Genomic DNA, 26,973 nt, shown 5'->3' on the forward strand with positions numbered 1-26,973 from the left:
AATTTCGATACAAGAGACATCGTATTTAGCTTGACGCATAGTGTTTACCAGTTATTAGAGTAGGCTACAACACATTTTAGAGTTCCTTGGAAGACTTCGTAGAGGAGATTTCGCACAGCTGCTAACTATAGTTTTGCTAATGCTAGCTGTTTAAAATGGTAAGTTATGCGTTGTGCTGACGTTACTAACTAGATATGAAGTTATACCGTAGAAGGTTTAGCTAACCTATCACATCAACTTTACAACTCACTGTATGAATGAGTTAGGATTGACTACCACAGCTATTTGCATGGCGGTTGTAGTTGTATTTGCTAGGTAGCTAGGCTTATGAAATTGAGGTCCCCTTTTTTTGGCTCTGGCTCACCGATGATGTTGATGAAATTATTACAAACGTGTTATTCAACTACACCATACTTGAGTAAATTAGGCCACTGGGAATGACCTGTGATTATTGTAAGGAGTTTCAGTTCCAGCCCAAGCTATATACTGTAGGGTTACCATGGATGCTCTCTCCTGGTTGGTGAGTATATTGAGGGTGTGGTCAAAGGGTATATCATTATAAGGACACTCTACTGAGGCTCGACTATCCTCATCCCTGTTCTCTAATAGTATTTCTACCTCAGTCTCCACTGTCTTATTTAGCAGCAGGTTACCTACCCGGAATCATACCCATCAGACGAACACCATTTTGTGCTCCTGCTCCTTCCCCCAGATTGAAGATGCCTCCGCTTGTCTTTGCGCTGGTTCTGTGGGCCATGGCAGGGCTGACCTATGCCCAGACCCAGACCCAGACCTCTCTGGTGGACCTCGCCAGCAGCATGGGGGTCATCCTCCCCCGCCTGAGTCGGCCAGCCAACTCCAGCCGCATCTTCTACGGGGTCATGTTTGACGCGGGGAGCACAGGCACTCGTATCCATGTGTACACCTTCATCCAGAAAGACCCTGGTGAGTCAGAGCTCCGTCTTTCACACCACAATATGGTGTGATTTTTGCTGTCAAGATTTTTTTTTTTGATTTTTTGTGTGAGGTATTGCATTGATAATTTCATGTCATGTTTATGATGAAAAGTATGTACGATCAAAACTTAGGACGTGGAACATATTGGCATGATATTTATGTTATGATATGCAGGTATTGTATTTAGATGGATGATCAGATGTGTTTCAGATGTGTATTTAGATGAACATCTGATGTGTTTCAGAGGAGCTGCCCACTTTAGACAATGAGATGTTCCATTCCATAAAACCAGGTCTGTCAGCATATGCTGATAATCCTGAAATGGTAAGCAAATTGGCTGTTATTGTTGGTTCAACATTGTTGCATGTTTTTTCAAGCATAGATTGCCTAGGGTTACAATCAATATGCCCACAAAGCAATACTAAATTGACTGAGAAATTTGATTTTTGCTAATCAGACCACATCCTGGTTTAGCCTGTGTGAATGCTGCCATCTTGCCTTCCACATGTTTTGGAGGGAATTGTTTTCCTTCAGCATGGTTAGTTTACAACAGGCGTGATTTCTCCAGGGAGGGCACACGGTGAGAATGCTGCTGAAGGTAGCCAAGAAAACAGTTCCTCGACTGGAGTGGAAGAGAACCCCGCTTGTCCTCCGGGCTACAGCCGGACTCAGGCTGCTGCCCCCAGAGAAAGCTGAGTCTCTGCTGGAGCAGGTAGGAACCGGGCCAGGGGAGAGACATGATAGACGAGGCAGGGAAGTTCATCGGGAGGTAGGGGGGGCTCGGTTACTGGACTGGGTAGGACACCGACATGATGGGTACTTATAGCATATGGGTGTCTCTATTAACAGACAGGCAGTCCCAGAGCAACCCGTATTTTTAAAAGGTATTATGGGGTAGATAGCTTGTCTGTGAGTTAGGGCTCCCGTGGTAAAGATAAGACTCTAATGAATGAGCAGGGGCACCTTGAAAACTAGATATATTGAAATGTATTAATCCCCACGGTCAGATTAATTAATCCCCTGGGTGTGAGGGCAGCAGAGGAGATACCAGCTCGTTGACTCTCCTGATATATTCAGTCCTCGTTCTCTCCTCCCTCGCACCGTAGGTCCGAGACGTGTTTGATGAATCTCCTTTTTTCATCCCAGACGACAGCGTCAGCATAATGAACGGGACAAATGAAGGTAACGTCTCAGTCGGGCCACCCATGGCCCTTTTCAAGACCCCCATCCAGCCACTCCATCTCCTGTCACTGTCAAGTCGTCTGTAGTAGGGAGGCTTCATCCTGGGTGCAGCCCTCTGCCCAACCCCCCCCCCCCCTCTTCATCCTACTATGCAGTGTAATTGCAGCGCTATTTGTTTACTGAAGCCATTTGACTCAATTACTGCAGATTATCTCGACCTATTATGATGACTCTTTAGAAAAGGTGGAGGTGTTTTTGGCTGATGTGTCGGTTTCGCCTCAAACGTTGTAATTATGTGAGGGATGGATTTTGCGGTTTTCTAAGTGTCGTGTTATGCCAAAGCATAATTGTTTTGTCAGCTGTTTCAAACTGACCTCTGAAATTATAGCCCTCTCATACACCAAACAGTAAACAGTAAATATTTTTGGGTTGTCTCCACTGAAGAATGTTTTTGAGAAAACAATGTGGTTAAATTGCTACATAATAAAAATGAGTCAAAAGAAGTCTGAATATGAATGTACTTGCAATAACCCTTTGTTTGTTTGTTTTTTGTTTGATTATTGCAGGGATCCTGGCATGGGTAACAGTTAATTTTTTGACAGGTGAGGCTTTGTTAAATTTTCTCTAGATTTATATGAATCTTCGTATGGATGTATGCATGAATCTTCGTATGCAGGACAGGTGCATGTATTTGAACCATCTGGTGCAAAACAAACAATTTGCTTGTCAAGGGTCTAATGATTGTCATCATGTATCATTTTTACCAGTTTTCTCTCATAATCATTTGACATATTCAAAGTAATGAATGCATAGAGCTTGGCTTTCTGCATAAATTGATAAGCTTTTGCTTATCAGCAGATAACCTTGATTTGTACAGCTACAGCCTGTACACCCTTATGATAGACTGCTGCTCAAGCAGATAATGTACTACACCTACTGTACAGTGGAGCCGCACAGGATTTAATTCCTCAAAGGGCGTCCTGTGATTCATCAGAGTCCACAGTGACATTTCACACCCCTAGTTACAGATGCTGGGCTGAATCTGGGTCTTGAAGATAATGTAACATCTAGTGTGACTGATTGATTTTTTCAGCATCAGTCCCTGTTAAAAATGAGAAATGTGAAATATTTTGTAGGCCACCTGCACACCCACAGCAAGAAGACTGTGGGTATCTTGGATTTGGGAGGAGGATCAACTCAAATCACCTTTCTTCCAAAATCTAAGGTTAGAATAATTTCAGATCAAAACTGTCATCTTACTTTTTTTTCCATAAAGCATTTATTTATGTGTGTTTATTCTGTCACAGACGATTAAACAAATTATTATTGTCCCTCTGCAGAAGACCGTTGAAAGTGCTCCTCCTGACTACATCGCCAGATTTGACTTGTTCAACTCCACATATCAACTGTATACCCACAGGTAACCAAGCCATTCACTGATGTGATTCTGGATCTTAGCCTGCAGTAGCCTGACATGCGTAGGCCTCCTACACTGTGTTAAGCGTGTACATTGACAGTGATCACAAGAAGCGCTTAAAAAGTGAATTACATTTGATTGTGTGTAAAAGTTTTTCCTGAATTAGGGGGGTGTCATGATACACCGGTTTTGCGATAAATGTGGTATAAATATATATATATATATATATATATATATATATATATATCATGGAAAAGAAAATATCATGGAAATAATCTGTCCATGATATATTGTGAGGGAAATTCAATGAGGAAAATTACATTTTTAATATACCTATTACATGGCAATTTCAGACATTGAGCAAAAGGAAGTTAATGTTGCAGTTGTATGATTTAGTGAAGTTACTTTAGATATCGCCATAGTATCATTATTGTGATATTTTGTGCCATAATAATCATATAGTGAAAATGTGATATTGTGACAACCCTATCTTGAATGAATCATTATTTTATATACACTGAAGTGTGATGACCCAAATACTGAGTAAACTGCATAAACTGCCTTTTCATTGGCTCAGGAACAAATCTGTCCGCATTGCACTTGGACATTTGGGAGTATTGACCTAGATATTGTGGCTATTTTCAGTTGGACAACCAAGAACTCTACTGGAAGGTTTCCTGAAAATATATTCTGTTCACATAGTCATGGTGTGTGTCCTATGGCTTTGTTTGGCCTACTTCAGACTATACTTTGTTGTTTGTCCACCATTTTGTTGTGGTGATCTATGTAACCATAACTTGACTTCCTCTAGCTACCTGGGAAATGGACTGATGGCAGGTCGACTAGCAATCCTGGGAGCTCTAGGGGCCGAAGGTACAGCAATGGACTTATATCCAGTGTTTTAACTTACTTATATCCAGTGTATATAGCAATGTAGCATCAGAAAAACTTCTCAAACTCAGTTCAGGATCAAGGGGTTCTGTGCAACTGGCCGCTGGTCTTTGGGCCTCAGCGTCTGTACTGTCCTTGTTTCTCAAATCAAGGTGTGAAAGCCGTTGGTGGCCAGATGTATGGCGCTACATCATCAACATGAAAGGGTCTCTCTTTCTCTCTCTCTCTATTCTGTGGTTCAGGGCTGGAGTGGAGGGTCTTCAAGAGCTCCTGCCTGCCTAAGAAGTTCACAGACGAGTGGAGCTTTGGAGGGCTCACCTACCGAGTCAGTGGGATCCCAGACGGTGAGACCCTGTCTGGCCCCAGGGCTCCGGAGCCCTCAGATTGATCACTAGAAGTCTGGGAAGTGTGTCGGTGTGAGGCCTGATGGTTTGGTTTAAAGCCAGTGGTTTGCAACGTCGTGTTAACGGTACCCCCCCTATGGCCCGGTCCAGGTTATGCGGGGTACAAGCTCTGCTACCAGGAGGTTCTGAAGGTGCTGAAGGGGAAGGTGGACCAGCCCTACGAGCTGAAGGACAACAGTATCTTCTATGCGTTCTCTTACTACTTTGACAGAGCTGTGGATGCAGGCCTTATTGGTGAGAGAAGAGACTCACTCGCTCGCTCACTCTCTCATTCACTCATTCACCTCTCACTCACATTCTCTCTCTCACTCCTCTCACTCACTCACTCCCTCCCTCGTTCATGCACACACTCTCTCACACACACACACACACACACACACACACACACACACACACGCCGTGTAATATCACTGACCTAGAATTAGAGATGCATTCCCATTTTTAGACAGAGACCAAATGATTCATAGGTGGTTGAGTGGCTCGGCGTTGTGACGAACCGTAGGTGTGTAGTTATTAGAGAAATGAGCATCCTCCACCAGCCGAGGGGAGAAGGGCCACGGCCGACCCCGTAATTAGTATGATGAAAATGTCTGCTCGGACTCGCGCTCATTATAACCAATGATGCCAGTGTGATGACAGTGTTTCCGACGAGAGGTAAATGACCCCCGCTGCCCCCTTTTTCAGACGGGACCCGCGGAGGGATGCTGGAGGTCAGAGATTTCAAGAAGAGCGCTAAAGAGGGTGAGAGGCGCCGCCACCGCCGCCGCGCGGTGAATGCCAACGTGTCATTAGCGCGATGGAGCCGCGGCCGCCGCTCTGCGCCCAAGACGCGGCCCGCATCTCAATAGTCTGTACTGTCTCCCCTCCCCCCCCTCCCGTTCGGACCGGTTTGAAAAGATAATGCAGCAGATGTGCGGGAAAGGCGGCTATAGATTTTCGAGATCAACCCTGGGGGGACTTCCTGAATGACAGGCTTTGCCTCCTCCCACAGTGTGCAACAAGATGTCCAAGTACCGGCCTGTCAATCCCTTCCTGTGTATGGACATGACCTACATCACCGGCCTGCTGAAGGAAGGCTTCGGCTTCAAGGAGAACACTGTGCTGCAGGTGAGAGAGTGTACTGCAACATACCACACTGGAACATTATAATACTGGTTCTTGTGAGACGGTTCAATATTCCTTTGTTTGTAGAGAAGAGCAGAGACTCGAGAACCGTATAGCGGCAGAGAATCGATCGGTCACAGCAGACACAAGACTAGGCATAGCTTTTTTTTCTTTTTTTTATTCAAATAAATACAAAAGGCATAATGAGTGACAGGTGTTTTGTTTGCGTGCCATCTCCTCAGCTCACCAAGAAGGTGAACAACGTCGAGACGAGCTGGGCTTTGGGCGCCACATTCAACTACTTCCAGAACCTGAAAATCCACTGAGAGGGCTTGAGGGAATTCCACTGATCTAGCTTGGTGCTCAGCAAGACACACACGCACGCACGCACGCACGCACACACACACACACACGCACACACACACACACACATCTGACGTCCCCAAAGAGCAGGTGTGGAGATGGTGTAGCTAGCCTTAGGAAACAGTCTTTATTGTCTTCCAATGATAACTCTTCCCTGTGTTTGCATCGCTTTACCTTACTCAGTTTAAGTTAACCCGATTTTTGGGGCTGACTATTTGTGCAACCACAGAACGTTTGCTCTATTCTGAGTAACTAGTTCTCAGTTACTGACCTAGGGGTCGTAGCGTGTGCAGCTATCTCTTAATGAACCATGTATGGCCTTACATAGGAGACTATCCAGAAACTCCACTTTCCAGCATGGCTCTGTCTCTGACCACTCCTGGACCCAGGGCTTCGTGGAAATGGAGGAACTAAATTTGGTTTTGGTTTGTGTGCGTTGTACTACTGCCGGTAAATGGACGTGCCTTGCAAAAACCAGTGTTGGTGCTCTACATGCACATGTGCATCGACTGCTGTGCCGTACTTCGAATTGCAGCTCACAAACGATTGTTGTGTTTAAAATGTCCTTTGCAGTCAGTTCTGTTACTGAGGTGGGATATAGTACTGATTGCAGCGAGAGTGTAAGTGTTGAGCACATTTAATATTAGTCTGTCCAAACAATTGTATCTTTTATCAGGTAATTAAGTTGTAAGAAACGTAACAGCCTTAATATCATTGAGCATACAGTTAGCATTTTAGCATGAATTGCTCTCAGGAGTATGCACACAATGCACTTGTTTGACAATGACAAATTATTTTATCTATATATAAACATGTATTTTCTGTTTTCATAGAACTCCCATTTGTATACCTGTGTCGTGATTATTTCTTTGGAAGTGATTTGACATTTATCTGTTTATAAACTACAAAAAAAGGCCGTTTGTACAAACTGTGACTCTCCTCTCAAAAATAGTCATTACTGGCTGCTAAATACACATCTACAGGGCTGACAGCAGAGGAAGAATTAGTTGACAGAAGCTTACAGTACCTCCAACGGCACCCTGAGAGTTCCACAAAGCAGGTTTGGCCGCGTGAATATCGGTTGTCTGGGGAGTGTTTCAGTTAGTCGAACACGTTTTCTCTTAAAGAACTGAATATTCTGGAACGCCTGCCAGCTATTCCGTTGTTCCTGCTTTCCGGAAGACTCCTCCCGTTGCGGCGGTGGCCGGTAGAGTACTGCTCGAGGAGCAGGGCCGTCGCAGTCGCCGGTTTTGTCCGGCGGACGCACTACAACAGGGCCACAACATCCTCTCCGTACGCGTGGCCTGCAGCCGTCATGGTCACCAGCTCGTGCGATTGAGAGAGAACCACCACGGAGTCTGCTGAGCCTGGCAGGAGAGAGGAGAACAGAGGGGTGGGGAGGTAGGGGGTGAGTTACACGGTCTATCTAGCGCGATCACCTAGCGATGACTGAAAAGTTAAGTGTGGCCCTGGCCGTGTGAAAGCAAGACTAATTTTAGAGAGGTAGAGAGATGGCGCGCGTGTGTGTGTGTGTGTGCGTGCGTACCTTGGGCTCTCAGCATGGCGTGGTGCAGGTTCATGGGTTCAACCCCCGTCGTCATGGCGACCATGCCGTTGCCAGCCTCCTCGTCAGCCTCCAGCAGACTGCTGTGGGTCAAAGCCTCTCCTGTCAATTACACAGGGAGACGCCCGTCGCCCGGCAGTCAAGACACCGCAGATGAAAGGTGCAACATGTCGCCCAGGGGCCGTTACAGCGCTCTTGACACCCTTGGCGAGTCGATGACTGTGTGCCCCTTAATCCCCTCAAAGGTTTAAAGCAGCTTACTGTAGCCATCTCCATGAAACATGAGAGCTAATCGCTCTCTGTGTGACTCTGCCACAATGATTTACTTCAGTGGGTAGGAATCGTGATTAGACTCCTGGGAGTGCAACCAGTGTGTGTGTGTGTGCGCGCTTTAAGGCATTCATGACTACTGAATTTTAGTAGTCATCGACTACTCCCGAATAATAGTCACCCAATAACAATGGTCAATAAACAAATAAAATAAAAATGTTTTCTTTTTCATAATTAAAAAATGATGAAACGACAGAGGAACTACCCACAGTCTTGAGTTTCCAATCATTTCTATCTTATTTTGACTGAGTGATTGGAGTACATACTTCTTTGTCGCAAAACAAACATTGTTTGGTTCTTTTATGAATTAATTAGGGGTCTTCTGAAAATGTGACCAACGGTGCCATGCACTTTATACTTGCATACAATTCTTTGCACAGTTGATCTTGGGACCTGTAGCTGCTTGGCTCCAAGTGACTTTTCTTACCTGTTCAAGTCAATGAGCCGCTTTTTCAGATCCATGCTGATCTCCTTTGACTTTCCCATTGTAGCGTTTGTGGCTGAGTCTATTAATTGTATCAAATGAGCCCTAATTAAATGGCCTCAGAAGTCACCAGCTGTAGTCAATCATAATCACTCAAGACGTTAAGAGGCCATGCCACGAAGCTTATTTGATTGACACAACTTTCTATCACCGAAATTGATAGTTCATGTTGCTGTATGTATATTTTTGACCCAGATTTAGTCACATTTTCAGTAGACCCATAATAAATTCATAAAAGAACCAAACTTCATGAATGTTTTTTTGTAACAAAGGGGTATGTGCTCCAATCACTCTATCATCACATACATACAAGAGTTGTAGAAATGATTGGAAACTCAAGATTGCCATGACATACATGTTCTTTACAAGTGCATGTAAACATTTGACCACAAACAAAAGAAAATAATAATAATAAAAAAAAAAAAATCTTTTTTTTTTCTTTTTGAAAATGCCTAATCGAACAGCAACCCACAGGGTCAACTTGTGCTTTGATAGTCGACTATTCGACTAGTCTGTGAAACTCCTAGTGTGCGTGCGTTACCCGTGTCTCTGCCCTCGTGGCCGGGGGCCTCCTCCCCGTGTCTCTTTCTCATGTGGACGTTCCTGCTGCCGGACTGAGAGAAGGTCTTCCCACAGATCCCACACTGGTGGGGTTTCTCCCCTGGAGACAAACAGAGCGACACGAACCCTCCATCATCCTACAGCCGCGTCTTAACACCACAACACTTTCTTTAAACACTTCTTAGATTTAGGAGTTATACTGCTGCTATATTCCTACAATTATGTGTTTTTACCAGGCTTAAAATATATCAAGATGTCCAATAACTCGAATAACAGCTTTCACTCACTTACAAATGAATACACAACAACTTTTCTTTCACTGTTTAAATGATACTTAAATCCTGGTAAAACACATAATTGTAGGACTACTGCTGCTTTCTGAGTTAATTAAGACTTTCTTTTCCCGCTCATCTGCCTGGCCTGTTGGGGTGTGTTGTACTCACCTGAGTGTACGAGCATATGTTTGCGAAGACTTGAGTACTCCGCAAATGAACGCCCACAACCATCTGCTTCACAAAGAAAAGGCTTCTCACCTACAGACACACACACACACACACACACACATGCAGTCTTTACAATCACACATATTAAACATCTCTCTCTTTCTCACTTCAATCACAATTGAATTGTGGCACACCAAAAACACATTAAGTAAAACTGAAAAATATTTCACTGTTCTTCGTACGATGTAGCATGTGACTAATAAACTTAGCTGACTTTAAATCACAATGAGTAAAACTTCCAAACTACTTAAATTAAAACTACTTCAGTACTCTGTAAATGAACGCCCACAACCATCTGCTTCACACAGAAGCAGGCTCATCACGTATAGACACGCACAAACACAACGCAGACCAGAGTACTACTGTTACACAAACATATCTCCTCTCTTTCTCAATTCAATGACGTAACATGTCTTTCACAGGCAAACCAAAAACGCATTCAGTAAATCATATTGTGTGAACTTCAAAACAAATCGGAACTACTTAAAGGTTCAGTGTGTAGAATTTTGTGGCAGAATTTTGTGTAGACTTGGCAGAAATTAAATATAATAATCATAAGTATATTTTAATTAGTGTATAATCCCATGAAAATAAGTTTCCCGCTACCTTAGAATGAGCCCTTCATATCTACATAGGGAGCAGGCCCTTCCATGGAGGCCGCCATGTTGCACCATGTAATTGTATTCAGTTGCAATCTGCAACCTCATCTCTAGATGCTGCCAAAAACCATAGACTGCCCCTTTAAGAGTCCTTTCAACATGTTTACGTGTTGGATTGTCTGTCTCACCAGTGTGTGTGCGTTTGTGGTTCTTGAGGTTTCCTGCGGTGGTGAACTTCTTGCCACAGTTCTTCTCCTTACAGATGAAGGGCTTGTCTCCATTGTGGGTCCTCATGTGGACCTGCAGCCTCTGCAGCACATAGAAGCTCTTTCCACAGCCCTCAGCTCCACAACGGAACGTACGGTCATTCCTGACCCCCCCCCCCCCCCCCACACACACACACACACACACACACTTACTGATAAGCTGATCGGAGGGTCTGATTGGGCCAAAGACTAGGTAGTATTGTGTATATACAGCTGTGCATTCTAGCCTGTGTGTTTCCAGTGCCAGGAGTGTATTCTAACCTGTGTGTTTTGAGGTGGTACTTGAGGTGGGCTGGCCATGTGAAGGTCCTGTAGCAGCCCTCAAAGGAGCATCGGAGGATCTGCTTGGAGAGCGTTCGATTGGTCCGTGGCGGTGGCTCCCGCTTACCTCCCTCCGACGGGAAACTGTGCATGAGGTCACCTAGGCAGCATTCGGGAGAGAGAGGCAGAAATATATATGATAATAACGCAGGGGTCTTGGATACAGGACCTCAGGGTCTCAATGTACTGGTTTTCATGCTTCTAATAAGCTGATTAACTGATAAACTGATTAAAACCTGGCAGATGGCAGCCAGGGAGATTACAGCCAGGTTTACACTAATACGTTTTGGTTTTAAAAATGCATAACTTTGGTCCGCGGTGGTGTAGCGGTTTAAGCATCAGCTTCTGGTGCAGCTTCCCACCGGGGACCGGATTATTTCTGAGCCGGTGCCAAAGCGCTCGTGCAGACGGAGATCTTTTCCGTTTTGAAATGCAGTTTTAAAACCACCCTGGCCTGGCTGCATCTCACTGGTTATTCGATTATTGTCACGAAGCTGAATAGGTGACATTACTGTTTGTGCCACTGCCAACCCTGGCATCCTGGCTCGCCTTGGCGTCCTTGGCCAGCTGAGCCCGCGTGGCGGCGATCAGGCTGTCGTGCGCCAGCTCCTGCACCCGGAGGTACCAGGGAGCGCTTCCATCTACCCCGCAGTCCCCCGACGAGACCACCTCTTCCTCCTCCTCTGCTCCATCTGCACAGAAGATCAGGGGCTCGGAGGAGGCTGCCAGGCCTGGAGGGAGAGCCAGAGAGGGACCATGTTAGATCCTAGAACGCACAGAGGGCTGTGGAGACGGAGGGAGTCTTTCAGAGAACATTGCATAGCCGAAATACTCGGATCCCCACGGTGACTCACCGAAGAGAAAACGCTGACGCCGTTTGGCACAGCGTACAGAGAACAGGCTGACGAGAAGACAGGAAGGAGTGTAATGAGTCATGTACCTTTGGCGAGGTTGAGCAGGACGTAGGAGGTGCTGTCCGACTGCTGCAGGTCGTGGAGGACAGGCGGGGGGCTGGGGGAGCCCGGGGGGAGGGGCTGGGCCTGGACCACCAGGGGGCCCCGCTCAGCACCCCCAAACTCTGACAGGGATGGGGATCTCGCGGACACATTGCTGAGGCCACCCTCTGAGGAACCACAGATGAGGTCAGTGGTGTTGGAACGGTTTGGAAAAGCAGCAAAGCACACTACTTTACTACCAGCATTCCCCACTGGAGTGTGAACTAGTGCTGGGACACATTATTGGTGCACACATGAATCGACTGTCTACACGAAGACAGCAGGTCAGAGCTGACTTACCTGTTAGCTCCAGGGGACTGCAGAGGGAGCTCTCGTTGGGGGCCAGCAGGCAGGTGTGTTTGGGTTCCGAGTCCTCAAGACCCTGCCCCAGAGGGATGGACGCGTTCTGCACGAACTGAACCAGCAGCTGGGGGCAGAGACATGGGCAGGGAGAGAAAGACAAGAGGGCACAGTTGAACAGACAGAGAGAAGCAGTGTCGACGCTTGTATTTACAATAGAGTATTTTATAGACACCATAGATTTTGATGAGTGAAAAGTGTGTTGTGATTACCTCAGGTTTGGAGTCAAGCTCATCCGAAAGCATGGATTACACTTTGTGATAACTGCAGGACAGAGTAACCGTGCATGTCAGGTAAAGGAGTTCTCAGTCATTGCACAGGATGATTTTCCATGGTCCAATAATATTACACCAGACCACTTTTCATTAGCAACTTACCCCAGATCGGCCTGCTTATTGTGAGATGCCCAGTTGGTCATAGGTTTTTATAGGGAGTCCTCATCTTCTGATTCAAAGCCACTTCATATGGAGCCTGGATGTGAAAGTAAGTTCGAGAAGTCCAGTAAAGCAAGAAAATATATAATGTATGTAGCTAGAGTAGCAATATCAATTCAACTTAAATATTCAATTGTTTGATATCTGTGGCTGCTAACTAACAACAGAAGCCGGCGAGTTTGTTATTGTTAGCAGGCTAGCTAGCTAGCAGGCTTTACTAGTTCCCAGCTTGCTAGTAATAACAGTCTTGCACTAATCCGTTAACTTGTGTCGCATACGCATTCTACAATCTATAGTTCATATAAGATATAGCTCTACTTACAAAAGAATCACTCGCAGTTGTTTACCTGGTTTGATTATTTCCTCCAAGAGAGAAATGTAGTATTAGCTAACTCTGTTCTTGACACTGTCAATAACGTTCAACGGAAGCCCATGAAGTACAAGTGCAAACTACTTCCGCGTATTATAGTTTTTGACGGAATGTAGCTAAATACATGACTGCCATCTACTGTAGCAGTCAAGTCTACAGCTAGTAAATTGCTTCATCTGCAAGATAAGTAAATACGAGGGGAATCCCTTAACTGCTCTATTTGATACATCCATCCATTTAAATGTTGATCATTCATATTCATTCACTATCTGACAAGTGCCCTTACAGTAGCCTACGTACAGGCATGGAGTTAATGGGGTAACACTGAATATAGTAACATATACTATGTTATAATAGCACATATGATCATGTTTAATCACCACTGACGTAAGTGTTCTTTGGAATAATTTTATTCTTAAGCAAGCAATGAATCTTTTAATAAAAATGTACAAAATGAACCCTGCACCACCAACAAAGAAACAACTGCTTCGTCCTGTATTCACTGATCGTATTTGCATAGCTCACAAATGTTTCATTATGCAATGTCCATCCATTTAAGAAATGCATTTGTGTCATAATAGTACAATTGCTGTGCTACTGAAACACTGAAAATATCAATACAATCTTCACATTTCACTGAGATGAGAGATGGCAGGACACGACGACACAAAACTGTTGCACATTTAATATAGGCTATTCTCAATCCCAGTCAAGTAAGCAAACACTCAAACATCCAATAGTTTGAACCATATTTCTGGGAGCAACTACAGGCCATACACTTCAGGAAATCCCCATGTTGTAAAAACAACAACAACAACTCTTAACATTTAAATACCTGTTAAGATAAGTTATCACTAATGATTGCAAAATAGTATAAAAGGGTGCTATTTGGGGGTATTTAGCACTATTTGTGGTCTGTCTACCATGAACCTGAAACATAGAGACCGTAATTTCACTGATCATTCCAGTATTACAATTTTTACTGCAGGCTCTTGGCTACAATAGCAATCCGAATATTTTTACGTGATTGGCATGACTTGCACATAGTCCTCCGCGAGCAGCAAAAACATGCGCCAGGGGAATGCTTATGTCCAAGCCATGCCAAGATGTAAACAATATTTAGACTGCGATATATTTAACAGGAGAGCATTCTGAAACTAAGATCACACCCCAAGCTTCCCGTCTCAGAAAATCACATTTATTAGTTTTTACAACACATTGATTTATGCTCCATTGACTTTTATTGTAGCCCAGTAAGAGCCTGCAGAAAAACAGATGCAAAAGTCAGTTTTATTTGTCACATACTCCATTCATATAAGTATGATGTGCAGATAAATGTTATTGCTATTATCCATTAGATAAACCACATAGATGAGGCAGCTTACTTGATGTGCTCCAGAATGATGAATGTCTCATCTCTGTTTCTAGATAAATTAAAGGGGTAGTTTGAAATTTTTGACATATGGCCTCACTTATGACTTACCCATAATGTTGACGGAGAACATTTTCAGCTGATTCCATGCCTTCTCATTTAGGTGTTCATGGCATGCTAATGCTAGCGCAATTGAACCGAACTGGCTAGCATTCAAAGAAAACTCACTTATAAACACTCCAAACAACTAAGGATCACCAGATAAACTATACTCATCAAAGGCAGACATCCCTCTTGGAACGTGGCCATTGCACCTTGTCTGCTCCGCTTCCTATTTACAGAGAGCCCTGTAGGTCCGAAACAAACGAATGAGTTAAAAAATGATGTAATAAAAACTTAAATGAGCCCCCAACAGACTGTTCATTTGATTTGGGTGCTCTGTGGAGTGTTTAAGTGAATTTTCTTTGAATGCTAGCCAATTTGGTTCGTTTCGTGTGCATTAACATGCTGTGAACGCCTGAACGAGGGACAGCATGGAATCACCTGATAAATGTATCAATCAATCAACATTATGGGTAGGTTGTAAATTAGGCTCCCTGTCCAAAATCCCGAACTACCCCTTTAAACCTAGCCACCGAGTCATTATAATGTCTAGGTAAATGCTTCCGATAAAAACGTGTACCAAGGTAAGCTAACAAAGTTAGAGGTTCCAGCATCACTACAACTTAAGACAAACAAGACAATATTTTAATTTCTGTTATCTGTAATTTCCCAGGATAAACCAAAAGATGCAAAAGTAGCAGCCTGTTCTGATCTCTCCCTGTAAGCAAGCGTAATGTCTTGACGGACCACAGATTGGATACAAAGATAAATGTGACTTGGTCTATTACAAAACTCTTTATACAGCACATATGCCTATAATACAGCCTATGAATAGTCACAGGTAATAATTTTCGGGTTTGACTTCCCATAGCATCTTTCCAATCCGAGACATATATTCTATAATATACTGCACAGTAATCTTGCACTTTTTACGATCCAAATGCACATTGACTAAAAAGACAGAGACTGAAGCATACGAAACATCAATTTAGATAAAGGCTATGCCGGTTTAATGGTAGTCAAATGGATCATAGCTGCCTTGATGAAAACAGTAAGTACCTCCTCAGAATTAATTGCTTTGGAACCACATTCAGTGCAATATAATACATTTAAGTATTAAATAAATGCCAGGATTTAGGCAAGGCCATGACAATTATACTGATTTAATGTAAAAAATTAAATAAAACAAACTGCCCAGAACAGAAACCTATACCATTTACCAAAGTTGTGCGCGGAAAAATCTATTTTGGGTCCTTGCAGCGTGAAGGTTTGGAAGTCTTTCCTCTTACTGGAGAGTATTTTGTCTCTGTGTCGCTCATCTCTCCCAATCCACTTGATCTTCAGTTTCTGACAGCTCAGCTCTGCAGCAAGCTGGAGTAAAGTCTGAAGCCTTGACTGAAATAAATTTACCCTCCAAACCTATCTTTCAAAACACAGCCACCATCAAACGTTGACGCTACCTGGGGAGACAGGTGAAGAGCCACACACAGCTGCCATCAGCATGGGAATGCCAAGAGAATATGATGGAAATGGGCTGTGATACACCTCCAGACTTGTGATTTTATCCCGGCCGCCAGTCCTTCCCCTACCGGGATGGACTTACCCAGACTGGCGTGGGTGAGGCTTAATTGTCTCCGGCCCGGCGTACGACGCTTACGCTCATCGATGCACAAGATGGGGCTTGGCATTCTGTGCGGCGTGCGAGTGTGGCGCCGAGGAATAAACTGCAGACCACGTCACCCAAGACTGTCCGATATATCGGACACCCAACGGAATGCGTGGCCTGACGGTCGAGGATGACGAAACGGTGACATGGCTTCTGGAGGTGTGCCCAGATATATAACCCGGGTGACCCTCACTCAGGCGGTAAAAGGATAGTCCCTCTACCCCGAGCCTGGAAAGAGAGGACGTACCAACTCACCCAAACGACAGACACCCCCAAAAAACACCAGAAAGCCTAATCACGCTTACGTGTCAAAATGATACTGTACATTAATGTCTTTCGCCCCTGAACACACTCAGGGCATGATAACAGAAAATAAAGCAGTTATTTTCAACACTGTAGGTCTCTGCTGGCGGTAGAACACACAACCAGTCAGAGCGTAGAGCTGAGAACAGCAGTGAAACGGTTACGTTTATAATTCAAAGCATATGAATATGAGGCTTTAATACAGCCTTACATAATGGAGTCGTTTAAGGACGTCTGTGAATCACAGAGGCGGTGTCAGTAGAAGTGGCGTGACGCGGCTGGGGGCAGCAGGGGAGCAAACCTAACTACCGCCTTGTCCTGGTTTGGGGAGGGGGGGGGGGGTAAGGCGGGCGGGCAGGCAGGCGGGCCGCAGCGTGTACAGACAGAGAGAATATAGGTCAGAGTGTCTGTGTGAGAGTAAGCTTTGTAGGCATTGTTACTGATGGACCAGCTGTCTCTGTCTCTGTCTCCGTCTCCGCCCCCCCCCCCACCCCCCAGCGCTCCCCATCTCCGTCTGAAAGGCTCAGACTCGGACTTTAGCCTGGGTCTGATAAGCCCCGCCCATCAGCTGCTCGGGCCCCGCCTTCTCCCTCTCGCCCTCCGGCCCGGGTGCGCCGGCCAGTAGCTCGCCCCAGATGCTGGCGTCCCCGCTCTGCAGTGCCTGGAAGAACCGGCTGGCGTCCTGCCTCAGCCGGTCCAAGTCGTTCTGCGTGCGCCGGTTCTGTCGGATCAGCTCCTTGGTTCGGAGCGTGATGTCCAGCAGGCCCGACTTGCTCAGGATGTTGTAGGTGTTGCAGAACCGCATCCTCTTCTGGCCCTGCGGGTCGCCGCCGTCGTCGTCCGGGTCTTCACCGTCGCCGCCGTGCAGCGAGGGGGAGAGGGCGTGGCCGTGCGAGAGGTCGGAGAGGCTTGAAGGAGCTGCGGAGGGGGAGGGGCTGAACTCTGACCTGCTGAGAGACGGGCTGCTGCAGGCGCTGGAGTCGTTGAGGGAGATGGTGAGCCTGGGCTGGGGTGAGGGGGGCAGGCAGGGGCTGAGGGGGGCAGGGAGGGAGGGCGTGGACGAGCCAGAGGAGGGTACGTCTCTCTGCTGCTGCTGCTGCTGCTTGTTTCGGTAACGCCGCTTCAGGTGGCCGGAGCCCAAACCGCGGCCCCTCTCCGTGCCAGACAAGGAGGAGGACGACGAGGACGAGAGGCTCCCTCTCCCGGAGGAGCTGGAGCTGTCTCCGGGGTGGGGGGCGATCTTGGGGTAGGACTTCAGGATGGGGAGGTACTTTTTGGGGTGCCGGCGTTTTCCCGACCCTTCCTTGGGGACGACGGAGGGGCTCTGGTGAGAGACCACCGACTGGAGGAAGACCACTTGAGGCTGCTGGACCACCGGCTGAACCACCTCTACTGTGGGACTGAACCCCCAGGGCTTCAGTGCGGGGGGGGTATCACAAGGCTAGAGAGACCACACAGTCGCAATATTACACAGATTAGTCTCTCTGTGACAAATAACATAAAACATCATAGAAAGCCGTTACAGATAATCCTAGTGCAAGGAAGACACTGCTGGAACTGATGGAAAGGGAGCTTGGTTAGGGCTTGGTGGTTACACTCCACACACCTACCCCCACACACCTACCCCACCTATCGCTTCCACCCTCACTTAGGCAGTATTTACACCGAAGACTGGGCTGGCGTATTCCCATCAGGCTTTACCCTCTACTCTGAAGATTTGATCTCAATATTGTTTCAGTTGCCCCCCCCCGCCCCCCCCCCCCCCATCTACATTGTGACTTGATGAGTGTGTGATGCGGTCATCTACCTGTTTCAGAAGGACGTTGTTCATGAGGATCATAGGGGAGAGGCCGGGGTAGGAACCCCCCAGCACAGCCAGATGGGAGGGCTGGGACCCTGCGCCAGAGCTGGGGGGGTGACCCCTCTGGGCCCCTGAACGAGGCGAGCCCTCTGAATCCGTGGGGTCCAGTGCCTTCAGGCTCTCAGGGGCGGCGCCATCTGTACAGGACGTAGAGGAGTAAAACATGAATACAGCGGGGATAATGTAGCTTTACTGTGCATGAAAGGTGGAGAGTATTCGCTGAATTAATACCTGAAAATCCAGAATCCCTCTCAGAGTCTGTGTTGTAGCCTCCAGACTTCATGGTGTGTAATTTGCCAGTGAGCCTGGAGTGGCCCTCGGACTTTTTCTTGGCGCTCATCCTGTTTCCGTCCAAGTCACTGTCCGGTCACTTCTTGAACCACATACACGTCAGCAAATTGGAGAGGCTGGGAAACCTGTGGTGCATCACATTTAAGATCTGATCTTAGTACACCCCCTTGTTCACGTCTTTCCTGTTTTTGTTGCGTGCTGTCAAAGCAGCTATGAAATACAGCTAGCTACATTCCAACTTTATAGCTACTAGGCTGACACCAAGAAAGCACAGCTGACACGCATCCATCTTCGACTGGGATATCTAGTCTAACGTCAGCTAGCTAACAACTACAGTATGCTAAAGTTAACGAAGGTTAGCTTACTACTATTCCAATGTTAGTAAGCGCAACAATGACTGACAGACTGAAATGTTGGCGGTCGTAACTTAAGTTAGTCATTCGGTCCTGAATGACCACCTAAGTCAATTAAACCGTATGCAGTGTAACATTGGCCGAGGTCACGCTATCAATCATGAAATACAATATTCTGCACATTCTGGAATAAAACATTAACTTAGCTTGCTAATACAGTAGCTCGATGTGACTGCACACTACTAACGTTAGCTTCAAAACTTCCATCCTCATCCAAAATGTAGGCTATATCATTCATTGACAACAGTTGCTGCTAGTCTAGCTGAGATGATAACTGGTCATTAGTGAAAATGTCAAACGCATCCACAAAACCAGCTAGTCTAGTCTAGTCCAGCTGAACGCCTTGTCCTTGGCCGACCCTACCTTGCTTGGGCTCTGCGTCCGGTTGCAGCCTCCGTCAATCCGTTTGTTTGGACTGAGCAGGACAGAGTTTACACGGCTCCTGTTCGTGGGACTGGAACTCGGCTGCTCTGTGACAGTTCGGTCACGTTTAGAGAGCTACGCTACGTTAAATCCGCTGGGATTCGGTTTATTAATAAGCCTGGTATCAAAATATCTCAAATCCTGGCGTGTCCGTTCCCGCAAAGCGACCGTGTTCTATAGCAGGGGAAAGCAGGCGGAGGCACACGAGATTTTATATGCTTTGTACCTCACCCATCCTTATTTGGAAGAGAGGGGCGTGGCGACATGTACAGAGTCTGAAGAGTTGTAGCACGTCACATTCTTCGGCTCGTTTTCCACGCCCACTAACAAGTATTTCAGGCTTTCCAATTGGTCCAGCTGGTTGGCACTGAGCCAAAAAACGTGAGCGAGCAAGTGTGGCAAAGTGAGAACATTGCGTCCAGCCGCAGAAGGTAGATGTACATTGCAGTCATTGTACACAACGGGGACCCCCATGATCGGTTCCATTACAAAATAGCTATTGTTCCATGCTTCACCTTTGACTATAAATAGACGCCGACTAGCTGACACTCTCATAATAAATATTTCTACAAGAAAATAATTATTTCCCACACCAGACTGACAGTGACACACATTTCTTAAGGAGGCTTTAGCATTCATCATGTACTACTAATAAAGACATCACTCCAACATGTCAAACATAAGGAACTATTGGAATTAATATCCCATTGTATATCATGTATCCATGTTTTAATACAATTTTAACACAATAGCATTCCCTACAAAGAGATTGTACATGGTTTAAATTATTATTACACACTTCAGACTGTAGCATCCAAGACTGATCATATCATATCACATTCTACTAACAAAGACATCACTCCAAAATGTTTAACATGAGGAACTGTATAGCAATTTCCCTTTGTATGTCTTATACATATATATGTTTTAATACCATTTTAATATAATAGCATTCCCTAGGCTACAAAACAAAGATTGTAGGCTACATTTTGATTGGAGCCCTACAACAATTTCATATTTGTACCATCCTCAGATAACACCTTTCTGAAAAGACTCACAATACTGTACATTTTATGAACTCATTCACAGTCCCCTTATTGCCATAGAAATATTATTACCTATACATACATTTCTTCAGCTTTTGAGGTATTTCCACAAATCTCAATGAGCAGGCCTCATTACCAACTTGCCAACTTCCATTCTCAAGTTTGGTTGTGCACTACACATGTAAGAAATAAATGAGGTGCTGTCTTCTGATACATGGCTGTTGTTTCTAAGAATAACAAACAACATGGTGTCAACATGAAGCTGTGTGGCCTGTCTCAATGTCCAGCCATTGTCCTGTGGCCGTAGGTCAACAATACCTCAGTTTGGGCGGTTACTTAATCCCTTCTCCCTTGGTAACTGCTCTATGAACCCCCTTGCCCATCTCTTAGGTCCCCATAGCAACAAAGCTATTCTGCTACCGTGGCAGCAAACAAAAGGTGAACAGAGGGAGGCCTGGATGTTGTTGTCTGGAATATGTAAAAAGCAGCTGGGGTCAAAGTATAACATCTAGCACATATGGGTATCGGCTGATCGCCAAGGATAGCCGGTTCAAGTTAGTGTATCTGATATCTGAGGGGTACAAAGAGTGTGCATCTGTTGACCTCCCCACATGGTGGCTTTGTTCAGTCAGCATCTGATTGGTGATTGGACAGTGGCCTGAGGTGTGGCAATGAGGATGTTCCTAGCGGACAGGGCGCAAACACCTGTGGAAGGACAAATCGAGTGACAAGCAGTACACTGTATTGTGTGTGTATGCGTGTGTGTGAATGTGTGTATTGATGAGACATTTCTCATCACCACCACACGGGGCAGTGTGACGCTTACTTGCCACAGTCTTTGGTTCTCTTCCTGTGTCTCCTCCTCTTGGGTCCTTTCCTGACTGACGCATGGCTGAGGTGGACAGGATGAGCTATCATCACCAAACACTGACATGTTTCAAAGTAATGTTAGAAATTCATTTTCAGTTTCTTACCTTTTCATATTCGAATGGATCCGTCTGGGTCTAAAAACAGAAGAAGAGGTATTCTCATCAAGAGAGTGTCAAGTTGAAATGGTATGGTCAAACACTGCATTAGGTGTAATGGCATTAGATATCCACATTAGAAATCTCGAGTGGAATTCCTGGTTCGAAAAGAGGTTAATTTGAATAATGGTATGGCTAGAGCAAGGATTCAGTCAAACGTGTATTGCGGTATAGGTCCATTAATGAGAATCAGAATCAGATCTTTTTGCCAGGTGCTTTTTACACATACTAGGAATTTGTTCTGGTCAGTTGGTGCACAACACTGATGGATAGACAACAATAGACAGGGTGCAGGGATTAGACAGGATAGTGCAAAGACAGGACAGAGCAAACAGGGCTGGTGTCTCATATAGTCGGAATAGGCACATGCCTAAAGACTCATGATATAAAACGTGTTAACATTCTCAATGGGTACAGTATGATCAAGTGATCATAAAACCCAGATTTTCGGGAGCCCCCTTCCCCCAGCAATAGATTGGTCTGATTGGCTGAGGCCCCAAACGAATGAAATACTCAAGTGCGTCATTGCTGCTGCTGATAGCCTAAAGTGATGGCCTTACATGATGTTACATGACGATGGAATAATGGCGCCTCAGTCTTTATTGATTGATGGTGGATAGGGGTTATTTCCAAAGGGGGCCTCCACAGAAAATTTAGCCTAGGGTCTCCAAAAGTCTAGAGCCGGCCCTGAGTGGAAATGACAGTGCAGAGACAGGATAGTGCAAAATACACTGCTCAAAAAAATTAAGGGAACACTTAAATCATCAATCATTACTGCGGATCACCATGAACGAAATATTCCAAGTTGAAAATCTTTATTGATTACATTGTTTAAGTCATTGAGAACAAAATGACGAAATCATTAACCCATTGAGGGCTGAATGAGATGATAAGGTGTTCCCTTAATTTGACTGTGTTGTGTACGTATGTGCAGTGAAGTCCTATGTAGAATATATTCAGAGGTTATGTGCAAGTAGCCTACTGCTGCAGAGACAAAGTCAGGGGGAGAGTCAGTGGGGGTCTCCGGCCTTGTTAATGAGGCCGGTAGCAGTCGGGAAGAAGCTGCTTTTGTGGCGAGAGGTCTTGGTCCTGACGAACCCCCGCCCCTGCCAGCGGGGAGGGGCTCAAAGAGTCCTACCTGCACTCACAGGCCTGATGCTCCACAAAGGTCAGCTCCACGTAGCTCCCGCCTCGCTCGGACGGATTTATCCTCAAGAGCTTGACCACAGAAAGACAGACAGAAAAAGAGTCAAAAGCCACAGTAGCTGTAATTTATGAAATGGTCAACGTGGAACACACACCTGCATCGTGACGTTGTGTGTGAGGATGGGGCTGCACTCCAGCTTCTCGTCTCCGCAGCAACCAGAGCATCGCCGGAGCGGAACGCAGGCGGGGCTGTATATATGCTCCACCCCTCCAGGGTACACCTTGTCTACATCCACCAAGCGCACCAGAGAGCGACATAAGCTCCTCCTCCATACCTCATGGAACGGCACGACTGCAACGGGATTAGTGGGATTACCTGTCACTCACTCAGTGCTGACAGACAACTGGGACTTGATCAGTGGGGTGAAATGTTAAACATAGAGCCAATGATTATATACTCTGGTGCACAACAAGGTTTGATGGTGTGAAGGATCTTCGTAGCTTGGCAATGCACCGGACGAGGATGAGAACTAGTAAATGTGGATACCGCCCTTACCTCTTGAACGGGCTTGAACTTCATGGAGAGAATTCTGAAGAATAAGATTAAAAAAAAAAAAAAAAAGAGATAAAGGTTAGATCAACGTAGACAGCACAGCTCTGAGGTACTGTACGACAGGGTCCCCAACCTTTTTTGCACCGAGGACCGGTTTCATATAGCCACATTTTCCGAGGCCTGGGGGGGTAGCCTAAAACGTTTTTCTTTTTTTTCTGAGCCTATAACATAGTAGTAGTGTAGTCGCTTTTTCATAAGTTTAAGTAGGCCTAACAACAGCACACTGATTTAAACATTACATGCATATTATTTTGGTGTCAACACATATTAGCCTATTATTATTATTATTATTATTATTATTATAATAGGCCTAATAATAAGTTTAAGTAGGCCTAACAACACACTGATATAAACGTGGCTAGCTCAAGATCAACTCGGTTCGGAAGTTCAAAATCTGTAAATTGTTGGGTTCACAGATAGTGGTTACTGGTGAAAAAATTACTAACAGACTGAACGCAGTTCAATGTAATAAATGTATTACCCCACCACCCCCCCCCAAAAAAAAATCTTTTTTTGGGGTAATTTTAAGCTATACTTTCCGAGGCCCGGTAGCACCTTTGCCGAGGCCCGGTACCGGTCCCGGCCCGGTGGTTGGGGACCAATGCTGTACAAGACAATTTGATCGTTGCGCAGCTAATTACCACCCTCTGGTGGTAGAAAGAGTGCAGCACATGCATGAATGATGAGGCGCTGCATACCCAGAGTCGCCAATACAAACAAGGCAGGGGTCATGCAGGGCGTCCAGCTCAAGACAAAGCAGTCGGAGAGACTCTCCATAGAGATAAATCTGGGGATTTAATTTTGAGGTTCAATGAGAGTTGACCATTCGAATGAGGGATAAAAAGTAAAATGCTCATTGTTTATTAATACACTTTAAATAGTCCTGATAAGCATTGCATTTTTATAAAGAATTAAACATAATCTTCATTCTGGTTTGAATGAGTGAATACGGTCAATGGCAATGATATAACAAACTGGATGCTGAACACAGAGTTAGAATTCTATAGTTCTCTAATTATGTTAACAGAAACCCAGTTGCGTCCTCTCATCATGATCACTGGAGCGTGGCTATAAAAAGGTCCTTGTTTTCGACAGACGTGCTCATCTCAGTGGTTCCTGACGCAGAAACATAAACAATCACACACAAGCCAAAACAGTGACGAAACAGTGCCCCAAAACAAAAGGAGAGAGGCCAGTTCTTCGGTCTGTGTTCCTAAACTGAGCCCTGACAGTTTTTGTGTAGTCATCCTTAACCCCAGATATCACCCAGTAGAGGACACGAATGCCAAAATGGTCCTAAACTAGACAGGGGCATGACACACCAGAGGCCTGATCTGGAGCCAGCCAACCCAGATTGGTCACGTACAGCACGGCGCCAAACAACGACGTGCAAGTGAGACTGCCTCGTCACCTACTGGCCTACACAGCAAGAAGAAATACACGAGACAACCTCCATACTTACAAGTCTCCAACATTAAAATCTAAAATGTCAACCTCTCTCTCTCTCTCATTCTGTCTCGCTCCCTCACATCCTCCATCTCTCTCTCTCTCTTTCTCCTCTCTCTCTTCTCTCTCCTCTCTCTGCTCCTCTCTTTCCTCTCCTCTCTCTCTTCTCCTCTCTCTCTAATTCTGCCTCGCTCCCTCCCATCCTCCATATCTCTCTCTCTCTTTCTCCTCTCTCTCTTCTCTCTGCTCCTCTCTTTCCTCTCCTCTCTCTCTTCTCCTCTCTCTTCTCTCTCTCTTTCTCTCTCTCTCTCTCATTCTATCTCGCTCCCTCCCATCCTCCATATCTCTTGTCACGTCTTTTATAAATGTCAGATTCACTTTCCAGAATGGTGGAGAAACAATAATAAATATTTTTTGGTTGGGTTTAGATGTTTTATTGAGCCTCGTGGACTCCGGTCTCCCATCTGGGTTTGTTTCATTGGGCTTATAAATCAACCCCCCATCCCCCACCCCCCGTTTAACACTCCTCCATCACACAGCCTGGTGACTCAGAGGGAAAAAGAGATCTTTTCTCTTCTTGGGTTTCAACTGGGTTCCTGCCAAGTCTCAGACCAGTCACTGCACCCTGAACAAGGTACCCCAGAGAGGACTGGAGCTGCTCTCTTAGACAGTCATCTACCGTCAGCATTACATTTGTCTACCCTCCCTTCTTAGGGTTTTAGGTAGATCTTTGATCCGTGCCTGAGGGCAGTTTCTACCCCCCACACCCACCCCCACCCCTGGATCAAGGTGGCTGTTGGCTGTTCCAGAGTAAACCCGTCGGTTACGTTACATTACAGTCATTTAGCAGACACCTTTACTCAAAGCGACTTAAATTGCATTAAACGTAAGTAGCTAGTGTACTACTACTCGCCAGAATTCACAAGTGCCTCCTTTCTAAACAAGTGACTAAGAGCATATTAGTGCTAAAATCAAGTGCAAGGGCAACAAATACCAATATAGGTGCTTAAGGGGAAGTTTCGGGGTAGTCCAGTGTCTTGCTGTATCCTATCAGTTATATGTCTTGCGCTATCTCTACACATCCACCTTGCCACCTCGCAGGGGAGAAATCCTCATTAGGACTCCTACGGTGTCGTCTCACTACCTTCGGAATACAAAGTAGCTATTTTAAACACAGACGCAAACTGTGTGAAAGAAAAGTTTGACTTTGACAGTGTGGATTCCTGAAATGTCAATCACCAGGAGAGCTAGGAGATGGTTTGGCGTCTGAATAGTGGTTGTGTATCCCTAGGTAATATTCCTCCCAGGCGTTGGGGGTGGGAGGAGGCACCGGTGAGACACATCTAAGATCTCCCATGTCGGTTATCCCCAAACCCCTACAATGAAATTTTACACATCGTCTAAGCTACTGTAAATTGAACACACAAAAACAATCTGCACCTGATACTACTGCTTCCTGACTTTTTTTTCCTTTTCCTCCTAAAGTAAACATCTAGATGGGATAGAAGTAGGCTACTCAGCTCCTGGCTGTGGATACTGCAGCTGTGTGGGTAAACTCTGTCATCTTAACACATGAATTATTAGTGTCACACAGCCTCTGTAAACGGCATTGTAAACATCCCGCCGACAGATTAGATTTCTCACTACTATTCCCAGAAGCACTCAGGAGCCAATGCAGGTGCACGCGGACGTGATGCTAATAGGTGAAGTGAAACAGAGTTTACATAATATATATATCTTATAAGACATGTTCAATGGGGGGGGGGGTACTTTTCAAGGGAGCCCTAGCTGCATCAATAGAAAAACAATCATAACGGCCAGATGCGCCAGGAATTTTAGGGGGTCATGAAAAACATATTCCACTGGGCCCCTTAATATAGCCTGTATTGATCTGCTTTTCTGGGCCTCATCCATCCTCACCCCCCCCCCCCCCCCACACACACACCTCGCCCCAACGACGCCTCTGGTAACGGTGCAATATAATAGAAACCAAACTATAATACAGTACAATACAATACACTACAATCCAATACAATATGATGCAGTACAACAATACAGTATAATGTTCCCCAACACTAGGCTCTACTCATTATCTTCTGAAGGGAATAGGCTACAGTTGCGGTTGCTCTTTCTGCTCAATTTAATCTAGAAAGAACATTTT

The 26,973-nt window shown here is 45.5% G+C and overlaps 3 protein-coding genes across 3 annotated transcripts; 1 reads left to right on the forward strand and 2 right to left on the reverse strand.

The window, feature by feature from the left end:
• Positions 1-25: 25 nt before the first annotated feature.
• On the forward strand, positions 26-6,288 carry entpd5b (ectonucleoside triphosphate diphosphohydrolase 5b). Its single transcript, XM_084439911.1, has 14 exons — positions 26-158; positions 713-945; positions 1,202-1,281; positions 1,526-1,669; positions 2,064-2,139; positions 2,706-2,741; positions 3,276-3,364; positions 3,480-3,559; positions 4,368-4,429; positions 4,690-4,791; positions 4,942-5,085; positions 5,536-5,592; positions 5,843-5,958; positions 6,198-6,288. The coding sequence occupies exons 2-14, from the start codon at positions 720-722 to the stop codon at positions 6,279-6,281; spliced, it is 1,296 nt and encodes a 431-aa protein (XP_084296037.1). The 5' UTR covers positions 26-158; positions 713-719; the 3' UTR covers positions 6,282-6,288.
• Positions 6,289-6,307: 19 nt separating this feature from the next.
• On the reverse strand, positions 6,308-13,128 carry znf410 (zinc finger protein 410). Its single transcript, XM_084439899.1, has 12 exons — positions 13,058-13,128; positions 12,679-12,772; positions 12,514-12,565; positions 12,242-12,368; positions 11,887-12,069; positions 11,459-11,677; positions 10,887-11,046; positions 10,548-10,729; positions 9,701-9,790; positions 9,238-9,357; positions 7,865-7,984; positions 6,308-7,685 (listed from the first exon to the last, which is right to left on the reverse strand). The coding sequence occupies exons 3-12, from the start codon at positions 12,544-12,546 to the stop codon at positions 7,585-7,587; spliced, it is 1,335 nt and encodes a 444-aa protein (XP_084296025.1). The 5' UTR covers positions 12,547-12,565; positions 12,679-12,772; positions 13,058-13,128; the 3' UTR covers positions 6,308-7,584.
• A 3,923-nt stretch (positions 13,129-17,051) lies between these two features.
• On the reverse strand, positions 17,052-19,651 carry cipcb (CLOCK-interacting pacemaker b). The gene is made up of 4 exons (XM_084439903.1): positions 19,477-19,651; positions 18,641-18,825; positions 18,356-18,546; positions 17,052-17,989 (listed from the first exon to the last, which is right to left on the reverse strand). The coding sequence occupies exons 2-4, from the start codon at positions 18,747-18,749 to the stop codon at positions 17,072-17,074; spliced, it is 1,218 nt and encodes a 405-aa protein (XP_084296029.1). The 5' UTR covers positions 18,750-18,825; positions 19,477-19,651; the 3' UTR covers positions 17,052-17,071.
• Positions 19,652-26,973: the final 7,322 nt, after the last annotated feature.

Source organism: Borostomias antarcticus (genome assembly GCF_949987555.1).
Source record: "Borostomias antarcticus genome assembly, chromosome: 6".
Lineage (NCBI taxonomy): Eukaryota > Metazoa > Chordata > Actinopteri > Stomiiformes > Stomiidae > Borostomias > Borostomias antarcticus.